Consider the following 11923-nt stretch of genomic DNA (forward strand, 5'->3'; position numbering starts at 1 on the left):
TGTACATCATAACAATTAATGAGGCACAATTCTAAATACAAAACTAAAATGAATACACTATAACACTTATATGGATGGAATGATAACTACCGTAGTTCCATTCATATCAATTTCATTCATGCTAGTCATCATACGAATATTGAATGTTAGGAATCTAAGGATTTACAAAACCCTAGGATTGTGTTATGAACACATCCTTTTCTAAATATCCATATATTTAGAAAGGAGGTTTTGACATCCTTTTGCCATATTTCATAATCATGAAATGTGACAATTTCTAACATGATTCACAAATTTGTATCAAATACTCATGATGTGGTATTTAGCAAGAATGCAATGTCAATGTCATTGATATTCAAGAAGGAATATGCTGGAGTCACACAACCAAATTCCTTGATCTTTACTTATTTGGGTTTGTATCTATTTAAGTGTATAAGACCTTCTCTTTCGAACCTAGTTCTATCCTTAACAATTAAGATAGGTACTTACTTCTTATTACTCCCACTCATTTTAAGAATTTTTACTTGATGAAGACTTATCTTCATATAAATTCCTAGTTAGTCCTTCACAAGGGTTACCTTTATTGTGGTATTTGGTTAATCAAAATGTCTAACAAATCAATTTACCAATTTAACATTGTCATGTTCTTAACAACTTAAGTGCTTGATGACAAGTGTTTAGCTTGAGCAATAAGACTTTTAAACCATAGACGCATAGATGATATTATCAAAACATATTTTGATTAATCATTACCTCTAGTCATATTTCTTCACAAGAAATCATACATAGGCATATTAGGAATTTTAAGATATAATCTTATATGACATAGGACAACTCCTATCGAGTCCTATGGAATTGACTGATTCCTATGAAACTAGTCCATGTCCTATTTAAACGGTTCATTTGAGGATTTAGAAAGAGATTATACTTGTTATTAGTAATAGTAGTTTAGCGGAGACTCGTGTTATAATCGAATGAATATTGAATATGAGTAGGAGCGATGATAAAGAACAATATAAAACAACGAAATAATGGGAAAAGAAACATTCATCGTTTAATACATGAAAACATTCTAGCATGTTTTAGCATTTATATAATGACCTCCACCCAATTATATAAATAATTCCGAGATCCAAATTCATATTAAATCGGGCACGGAAAACCGATACATCCCTCACTAATATAACTCGGTGGGTTAACTCCTTAACCGATTCTACAATTAGAACTCTCGGTCGATGAAATTACTTTAAGTTCATCTCTAGCCTCGGAACATAAGACTAGTCTTCATGTCCCGTTGAGACCAACCAAATTTCACGTGTAATAACGTTATATTACCCCACTTACCCAATGAAAAATGAAAGTACCACGGGGAACCGAATCTACCACAAATGTCAAAGGGATTCATGAGTCCTACTATTTGGTAATGCTAATTTCAATTTTAAATATGTGAAAGGTCTTGTCGATTTATTATCTATCACCTTTTATGTGAACTATATTAGTGAACTTCGATAATTATAATCGACATGGTCGAAAACGATATATATATATATATATATATATATATATATATATATATATATATATATATATATATATATATAGGCGGGATCTCGTGAGTTGGGGTCTTATGGTGAGTTGTGAGTTGAGAAAATCAAGGGCTGAGATTAAATGATAAATTAGGAAAAAAAAGGAAAAATCGAAAAATACAAAAGCGCTGAAACATGAAAACAGAAACTTCATTCAAAAGATATTTTCTCTCTCTCTACATCTCTCTACAAATCAGAAACACAAAAATCAGAACGCCGCCTATAGAAATCTCATAAAAAAATCTAATAAGATTATACAAATTCGTTGATTTTTAGCTACAATCGAATTACAGGTAATGTAAATTCGTTGATTTTTAGTGTATTCAATCGTATTTTCGAAATTAATGTAAAAATCGTGAAATTCGTTGATTTTAATTGAATTGAATACTTGATTTTACTGTTTTCAGGTATAAAAGATGGACAACGATATTAACAACAATTGTAACGAAGAAAACAACTCGACAGTAAATATGGAAACAGGTAATAACGATTATTCTCTGTTTCTCAGCTGTAGTTTATAATACTGTTATTGATTCTTATCTCTTTATCAACAGTTGTTCAAAATACTGTTATTGAATTTTATCTGTTTCTTAGCTGTTATTCTGATATTAATGTAGTGTCTGTCTTCTATTAGAGTAGAAAAAGAGTACTGTTATTCTGATATTATTGTACTATTATTGTAAAAAAGTAGAGAAATATGATGATATTATTGTACTGTTATTCTGATATTATTGTACTATTATTGTCAAAAGTAGAAGAAATATGATGATATTATTGTACTGTTATTCTGATATTACTGTACTATTATTGTAAAAAGTAGAGAAACATGATGATATTATTGTACTGTTATTCTGATATTATGGTCCTATTGTTCTGATATTATGGTGCACTAGCATGAAAATATACCGCTGATAAGAGAGTAGCATAAGAAAAACACATTACTATTATTCTGATGTTATTGATTGTCGTCTGTTTCCCAGCTACTGTTATCATACTCTTATTGTCACATTACTGCAATGTTGATCTCTCCCCCATGCTACTGTTATTGTGATGTTATTGTCATTTTGTTGTCCACTAACTGTACTCATTATAATAATTTACTGTCCCAGATCTTTCTACTGTCTCTATTGTTGAAGACAATGCAGTCTTAACTATTGGGGATTCTTCTAATAACAATATATTCACCAGCCCAACCTGTTCAGACGAAGAAAACGATGAGTTTGTTCCAACTCTTCATTACAGCAGTACACCCGGGGGTACTGAGCAGTGGGTAAGGACTGTTGAGAGTGATTTTACGCCTAAACGTGGCATGTTCTTTCTTACCTTGGACGATGCAGTACAGTTCTACAACATATATGCATTGGCTTGCGGATTTGATGTAAGAAGGTACACAAATGCGAAGTATAAGGGGGCGTCAGCGTCAGCGTCAAATCACTGGTCTGTAACAGACAGGGGTATAGGGATATGAAAAGAAAACTGCGACTTCAAGCAACAAATCATGAAGCTGATAATTTGAGTACAACAGAGAACAAAGAGCGAAGAATTAGACAGCCAAAGAAGAATGCTCTGACAAGGTGTGGCTGCAAGGCGCAAATGAGGTTGAGAACCTTTGAAAAAACCGACGACAGGCCGGCTGGATATATTGTGGACGTCTTTGTAGACGTTCACAATCACTCTCTTTACTCTGTCAAAAACAGAGAGTTCCAAAAGCTCTTAAGGGACGTCCATAAGTACATTAAGAGGACCATTATTGATCATACTAAGCTCAACATAGGTCCAACATTGAGCTTCAGAATTCTCAAGGAATACTCAAATGGTTATCAGAATATCGGTGCCTCTTTGCTAGACTTCAAAAACTTCAAACGAAATATCAAGTGTTACATTGGGGATAAGGATGCTAAAATGTTCATTGGGCATTTCAAAATGCTGGCTGAAACAAACGGGTTCTATTTTGCTTATGATCAGGATGAGAACAAATGCCTGAAGAAGGTTATTTGGGATAATAAGGAAGGGATAAACAACTACAAGTTATATGGAGACACGATCTCGTTTGACCCTACTTATGGGAGAAACAAATATTTCATGGTGTTTACTCCCTTCACCAGAGTAGACCACAACAAGAAGACGGTAACTTTTGCAGTTGGGTTACTTGACTTCGAGAGTCAGGATTCATTTGAGTGGATTTTTAAAAAAATCCTCGAAGCAATGGGGGCAGCAGCAACCTCAGTGTGTAATTACAGACCAGTGCCCTGGAATTAAAAAGGCATGCCCAAATGTCTTCAAGCATTCTATGCACAAGTACTGCATGTGGCATATCATGCAGAAAATGCCAGAGAAGGTGGGAAGGGCAATCTGCAATGACACGGAATTTATGACCGACATAAATGCCGTTGTGTGGGATGTCGACCTCGAGACAGAAGAATTTGAACAGAACTGTGAAACTTTTATTAAAGCCCATGGTATGCAAAGCAACCTGTGGTTGAAGTATGTATTTGCAATAAGACAAAAGTGGATACCGGCTTACTTTCGGGATCTGCCTCTAGGTTGTTTGCTGCGGACAACCCAGAGATCCGAAAGTTCAAACAGCTATTTCAAGCGGGTTGAAAGCCACTTTGGAACCCTTGTCGAGTTCTGGATGAGGTACAATTCCGCAATAGAACAGCAAAGACATTCACAAAGGAGGTTGGACACTGCCAACGAGCATAGTATGCTCGAGAAAGTAGGGCCGATGAAGGTAGAGATGCATGCCTCACTTGTCTACACACATCCTATCTTTGCAGACTTTCAAACGAAGTCAAACATGCGATATGCAGCATGGGGGTCGGGAATTTGACAACAGTAGGGACAGTGGAGTACCATGACGTTCGTGATGGACTGAAGCACATAGACTTCCGAGTGGATTTTAACACCAAAACTAACGAGAGCAAATGTGCATGTAAGTTGTTTGAGAGGCATGGCATTGTCTGTCGGCATATACTGTGGGTGTGGAATGGTAGGCAGGCACACAGGATAACTGAGCCTTATGTCCTTTCTCGAGGGACAAAGAAATCCTACAGGCCAATTGTCCGAGATGAAAATGGAAATGTGATAGAAGACATTGATGAAGCTGACATCAAGAAAGCTGAGATGTCAAAGGTTTGGTCGAGATTTATGCAATGTCGGGGTGATGGACGGTTATGCTACGGTTAAAAGATGAAGCAAGCTGCAGAAAACCACGACACAGTTCAGGGAGAACATCACAGGACCAATTGAACCGAAAACTAAAAATCAGGAAATCGAGGCTCTTCTTGGAATCACAGCTTCAAATGATATTGACCTTCGACTGCCAAACAAGGCCAAGAATAAGGGCAGTGGTAAAAGATTTAGGTCGTCGAAAGAAAAGGCCAACAGCAAGCCACAAAAGAGGAAGCGAAGATGCGGTAACTGCAAGAAATGGGTGAACCACAACAGTAGAACTTGTAATCTTCCATTTGCTGAAAGTCCCCCTTCTGATGACGATTATGAAGAAGAATCAGAAACTGAAGAGGTATGTGAAGAGTTAAGAATGATAAACACCTAAGAGGGGGAGGGGGTGAATTAGGTGTACCTTTTAAAAATTTTCTCCTTTACTTTGTTAATGACTAACACAAGTAAGATCTATTAATACGAGTTTGAGAGACTTAATGGATTGTAAGTTCACAAACGGTACATCAGGTCTATGCAACAGTATGAGAGACTGTTGCACAGCACTGAGAGAGAGATTAACGTGTAAAAGAAGAATGATAAGAGAACGTGAAAGTAAATAAACAAACAAGACGATGTTTAAAAATTGGTTCAGCTTCTACTCCGGAGCCTACGTCCAACCGTTATTTTATTGCTTGTTTAGAAATTTACTCAAACTTAACTAAACCATTACAATGAAAACAACTCTCCAACCTACTCCGGTTGCAATTGCTTAAAGCTACTCCGCTTCAAGACTTTCTCTTGCTCAAAGCTACTCCGCTTCAAGACTTAAGGTTCTATCTCAACGGTTTCTGAGTCGAATCTCGGTGGTTCACTTAAGAACATGGAGATTACAATTAAGACCTAAACACGAGAATCATTTAACATATTCGTTTATGCAAAGCTTAAGTTTAATCGATACTTGGAGATTTTGACTTTGAAAAACAATTGATGACTTTTGAAAAACAGAAAACGGTTTTGCAAATGATTGAAGAACAAAGCTTTTAATGCTGAAAAGATTTGCAAAGTGTTTACAATGAATGCTCTTTCAAAGTCTTGCACTAAATGAAAAATGAAGTGACTGTTTATAGAGAAAGGTAGTGTGTAAGAGAAGGATCTTAAAACTACATTAATCTAATATCCACAAGTTTGTAGTATGCATTTTCATTTAAAAATATAAATGAACAATCAGGTTTGAGAGGCTCAAGGTGGCTGCATTTTTCCAAACCAAAGGAGTGTTTCCCATAAAGCATGGGAACTCACAATTTTGCCACAAATGGAAAAAGCATAAGACCTATTTTTAGCATAAAAAACAACTTGCACAAATGGGATTGACATCTTTTAAATTATTGTGCAAGCATATTCCTTTTGTTCTTTTTGTTCTTCAGTTTGAAATAATATTCATTTTAAACATAGAAAAGCTTTTTAAAGAATTTCAAACACTTGTGAATTTTCCCGAAAATTCCCCATTCGTTAGTACCAGAAACCATGGTGCAACAGTCTCAGGAACTGTTGCATGGTTTTGCCATAACTTATGCATAAAAGAAATATGTTGAACTACCTCGTTTACAACATTTGTTCTAGACTATGGGCATGCTTGACTTGTCCTTCATCTTGATCATCTTGAACTTCTTTGAACAATCATGGGATGCTTCAATTTGCTAAACATTTACTAAGAGGCAAACAATTAAATCATAATGAAACTTGGCATCATCAACCAAGTGTGTTCTAACAAATTCCCCCTTTGATGATGGCAAGTTTTAAATATGTGTGAAGTTCCCCCTAAGCCCATGGTGAGTCGGTCTTTGAACTAAATAGTAAGAACATCAATTAAACATGATCAAGGTGAGTGGGGGTCAACATGCTTGGCCTAAGTAGAACATCTAATCGTCATAGCTAAGACAAATTCACGGTGAACGTTAGCCGAAGAGTTGTTAGTTAACACATAAACACACAATTTAACTACTTCCCCCTCTTGACATCATCAAGAGAAGGACAGAAACATGTTCAAGTAGTACATAATTAAACCAAAGACAAATGTTCAAAATAAGAGAAAAGAAACAGCCCATAGTTTGCATAAGAATTAAGAACAAAGAGCCAAAAGGATAGGAAGGCAAGGGTAGGTACGGATGCCTCATTCATCATCGGACACATGACCACCAAGAGCTTGCACACGCTCAATGAGATCTTCATTCAGGGTTTTGAGCTCAGCAACATCTTCCTTAAGAGTCTCATTGTCCACAACCAATTTGGACACCATGTTCATAAGCTTGTCCAACTTACCGAGAACAACACCCATTTCAACATTTGAGCCAACTATTGCACCAGTTTTAGTTTTACCTCTACCCGAGAAGTTGCGGGTCAACTTCCCATTGTTGATAGCCAAAGTCATTTGAGAAAGCAAACCCATGGTCATGTCATCACTGAGTTTTTCAATACCGGGGCTACCTTTCATGACTATCTTCCGTTTCATAAAGACAATGGACAACCACGTATCGTATGGAATCACGGTTTTCTTGTCAAATTTTCTCTTTTGGAGGTCGGGGGCAGTCTCATTGATATGGTGGAAGATTAGTTGGGGAAGGCTGATGGGACGACGTTTGATAATGTGGTGAATAAGGAGAATCTCAAGGAGAGAACATCGTCCCCTACTGTTATTGCTTGGTAAGATGGCTCGGTGAACAAGGTTAAAGGTGAAACGGTGGGGGGCTTAAAGTTCATGGGCATATATGTTGGTGTTGCCACTTTCATTGTCGGGTCGAAGGGTTCTCATAACCTCACTAGCCATAGCTTCATCAACATCACCCCAAGTGGTCTTAGGAAAGGTGGTAAGACCCACGGCTTCAACCTCAAGGTAAGAGGCAAGTTGGGCAATGGTCAAGACAAAGGGTTTTTGGTTTATAAATGCCGAGAGAGTTCCTGATGCAACATCAACCTTGACTGTTGCATAGAACTGAATTAGCACCGACATGTAAACCGGAGAGTGTTTGTCGAGGAGATTAAACCAACCCTGACCAAAAATAGCAACTTTGAAGAATGCAAAAGCCGGGGAAGAATCATACCATGTTTTCTTGTAACGTCTCCCACTGTGGAAGCAACATGTAAGCATGCCGTGACATAGCTTGAGGGTGTCATCCGGAAGGTCGAGAGAGATGAGATGAGCAAGGACCTCGTTCTTAAATGCCTCATCGTGAGTGGTGACCATCAACTCCGTGCATGTATTGAGAGGAATTTTATCCTCAATAACATCATCATCTTCCGTTGGAAGGACCACCTCCTTCTTCCGTGGGTACCTCGGCTTTTTAGCCGCTTTTGGCTTTGATTCCTTCTTTCTTTTGAGACCGGCCTTAGATTTTGCCTTTGATTCGGTGGGAGTTTCACTGATAATATCATCATCATCACCAAACAGTTTGGTGATTTTGATTTGGGATTTTGTTTTGGGGTTTTTGGGAAAAAGAGGGTCAAATTCATCAGCAACAGTGTCTTCATTGGTGGGTTCATTGATGTTTTCAATGTTGGGAATGACCTCTTCCTCATGAAGGACTTCCTTTTCAGAAATTTGATTTGGTGAATCAATTTTTTCAGCATCTTTTTCGCTCACTGTTCTCTTTTCTTTTTCGATTTCACTCTCTTTCTCTCTTTCCTCATCTTTTTCACTCATTTTTTCTTCCTTATCATCATTCCTTTCAATTTCATTTTTCTCATCAACATCTTTCTCATTCAATTTTTCGGATTCTTTTTCTTTTTCCTCCTCAACAACATCATCAACAACCTCTTTTTCCTTTTCTTCTTCAACAACAGTAGCAACAATCACATCATCATCAATTTCTTTGTGGATGTTGCTCGCTATTTGTTTGAGCGTGGGCTCGTCTTCCTCGGAATCAACATCAACATTTGAGTCCAACATTAAGGAGATTGGTGGACTTTGTTTTAATCCACCACGGCCTCCTCTACCACGGCCTCTTCCTTTGACAGCCATGGATTTCTTTCGTGCAACATTTGATTTGACTGTTGGCGGCTTGGTAGGAGACGGGGTGCGTTTGTCGGGTTTTTCAACACTTGCAGCGGATTTGGGGGCCATTTTTTGCTGGGCAATATATTTGGGGTTGAATGTGTTTCTAAGGTTTTGAATTTATCTTTTAGTTGCCTTTTTGGGAGCCATTATGAGGGTGATGGTTTTGACGGTTTAGGGATATGAAAGAGGTTGAGGAATTTTTGAATTTTGAAGGGAGTTTGTGGGTAAATGGGAAAGTGGGGTTATTACATGGGGGATTTATTTTATGGAAGGTTGGTTGGTTAAAGAGGGAGTGGTTGATAGGTGAGGTGAAGTATAAATGTGGGAAATGATGGCATAGGGGTCGGCTAGAGTAGGATGTGCTAGATGGGACATAAAGTAAGTGCAAGGCTCAATGCAAATAATTCAAATGCAAGATGTGGAGTTCCAATGCAATTTTTTCGGCACACTTGTCATACGACAAATTAGACATTTTTAAACTTGAGAACATATATACATCATTTCACCTCTAGTCAATCATATGGGAAAGATAATTTTAATTTATGTCACATGTCGCCTAACAAACCAATTTCCAACCGAAGTTTTACGAATTGTTCCCTTTCTAACGGTTTTGTAAAAATGTCCGCAATTTGATTTTCCGTTCTACAAAAGGTTAGACATATATTTCCTTTTTCGACTTGATCACGTAGAAAGTGATGCCTTATGTCAATGTGTTTTGTCCTAGAATGTTGTATTGGATTTTTCGAGATGTTAATGGCACTTGTATTATCACAAAATATAGGAGTAGTTTCGAAAATAAGACCGTAATCACGCAATTGTTGTCATACCCAAAGAATTTGAGCACAACAAAGAGCGGCACTTCCATACTCACTTTCGGCCGTGGATAGAGCAACGGTATTTTGTTTCTTGGATGCCCATGAGATAAGGCACGGTCCTAAGAAGGTGGCAATACCCGAGGTGCTTTTTCTATCCAACGAACTCCCGGCATAATCCGCATCCGAAAATCCTACAAGATCAATGTCATAATGAGTTGGGTACCAAAGGTATAAACCTTACGTTCCAATCAAATACCTAAAAATCCGTTTGACGGCTTTGAAATGTGATTCTTTAGGACTTGATTGGAAACGAGCACATACGCACACAGTAAATTGTATGTCGGGTCGACTAGCGGTTAAATAAAGTAATGAACCAATCATACCTCGATATACCCTTTCACTAACACTCTTACCATTTTCGTCTTTGTCAAGATTAAGCTTGGCAATCATAGGTGTAGGCATAGGATTCGAGCTAGTTAACCCAAACTTACTTATCATTTCCTTTAAGTACTTTTGTTGGTGAATCATGGTTCTTTTTTCATCTTGCTTAATTTGAAGACCAAGGAAGAATCCAAGTTCTCCCATCATGCTCATTTCAAATTCAGAAGTCAAAAGATCCGAAAAGTACTTGTAAAGAATGTTGTTAGTTGCACCGAAAATAATGTCATCGACATATACTTGCACCAAAGACAGTTCCTCGATCGTGACTTGATAAACAATGTCTTATCAACCGAACCACGTACAAAACCATTTTCTAATAGGAATTTGGAAAGCCTATCATACCAGGCTCGGGGAGCCTGTTTTAAACCATAAAGTGCTTTGTCAAGTTTAAATACGTGATTAGGGAACTCATTATTTATAAAGCCCGGGGGTTGTTCGACCAAAACTTCTTCTTCAAGATAGCCATTTAAAAAAGCGGTTTTAACATCCATTTGAAAAAGTTTTATGCCAACATGAGATGCAAAAGCTATGAGCATTCGTATGGCCTCAAGCCTAGCTACCGGTGCAAAGTTTTCATCGTAATCAATCCCTTCTTGTTGATTAAACCCTTGTACCACTAGTCTAGCTTTGTTCCTTACGATTTCTCCAACATCATCAAGCTTATTGTGATAGACCCATCTCGTACCAATTACAGTACGTTGAGATGGTCTAGGGACCAGATGCCATACCTTGTTTCTCTCAAATTGCTCCAATTCTTCTTGCATAGCCGTGACCCAATATTCATCGGATAGTGCCATTGTGATATTTGTGGGTTCAATTTGTGATATGAATGCTTCGAAAGCACAGTGATTTTGGAGAGAAGATCTGGTTTTGATTCCAGAGGTAAGGTCACTGGTTAAATTTGAAAGATGATGGGAACCTTGATGCTTCCATTTCTTTGGAACAAGGGTGTTAGAGGCCTCATTTGTTTCGTTTGGTTCTGATGCAACAGTGTCAGTGACTGTTGCATGGGGAATATTGTGTGAGGGTGCTTGTGGATTGGTTTCAATTTGGTTAGTGGTTGGTTCACTGCACTCCTCATTCCCCCTGGATGAGCTGGCTCCATTTTGAGATGAGGGAGGGTTAGTTCCCCCTGAATTTTGGCCAGCCGCCTCAAGCAACAGTAGCTCCAACTGTTGCTCAGCTTCTTCCACGACTTGATCCATGTCATGACGTATCATTCCAATTTCGAAGTCATCGTCTTCCTCATCATCTTCATCATTAACCTGAGTGTTTGAAACAAAGAGACTAGATTCGTCAAATATTACATGAACGCTTTCTTCCATTTTCATGGTTCTCTTGTTATAAACTTTGTAAGCTTTACTATGGTCGGAATAACCAACAAAAACACCTTCATCACTACGAGCATCAAATTTGCCTAGGTTGTCTTTTCCATTATTATGTACAAAACATTTACTACCAAAGCACTTTAGATGGGAGATGTTAGGTTTTCTTCCTCGTAGTAATTCATAAGGGGTTTTGTTAATGATTTTTCTAATCATGACTCGATTATAGATATAACAAGATGTGTTAACGGCCTCGGTCCAAAAGTTTCTTGGCACTTTAGAGCTAATGAGCATGGTCCTAGCCATATTTTCAAGAGTTCGATTCATTCGTTCCACAACCCCATTTTGTTGAGGGGTTCTTGCGGCCGAAAAATTGTGGCTAATACCGTACTCATTGCAATAAGACTCAGATGATAGATTCTCAAATTCGGTTCCATGGTCGGATCTCAAGGAGACAAGTTTATAACCAAATTTGTTTTGGACCTTTTTAACCCAAATTAAGAATTCATCAAAAGTTTGATCTTTAGAACTTAAGAAAAG

At 37.8% G+C, this 11923-nt stretch overlaps 1 protein-coding gene across 1 annotated transcript; it reads left to right on the top strand.

Annotated features, from left to right (window-relative positions):
- Positions 1–2056: 2056 nt before the first annotated feature.
- LOC141618686 (protein FAR1-RELATED SEQUENCE 5-like) lies at positions 2057–5145 on the top strand. The gene is made up of 8 exons (XM_074435767.1): positions 2057–2066; positions 2141–2204; positions 2829–2972; positions 3035–3160; positions 3692–3812; positions 3910–4268; positions 4367–4721; positions 4858–5145. Exons 1-8 carry the CDS (start codon positions 2057–2059, stop codon positions 5143–5145), a joined length of 1467 nt encoding a protein of 488 aa, XP_074291868.1.
- The last annotated feature ends 6778 nt before the right edge of the window (positions 5146–11923 follow it).

This window comes from Silene latifolia, chromosome X, assembly GCF_048544455.1.
Source record: "Silene latifolia isolate original U9 population chromosome X, ASM4854445v1, whole genome shotgun sequence".
Taxonomy (NCBI): domain Eukaryota; kingdom Viridiplantae; phylum Streptophyta; class Magnoliopsida; order Caryophyllales; family Caryophyllaceae; genus Silene; species Silene latifolia.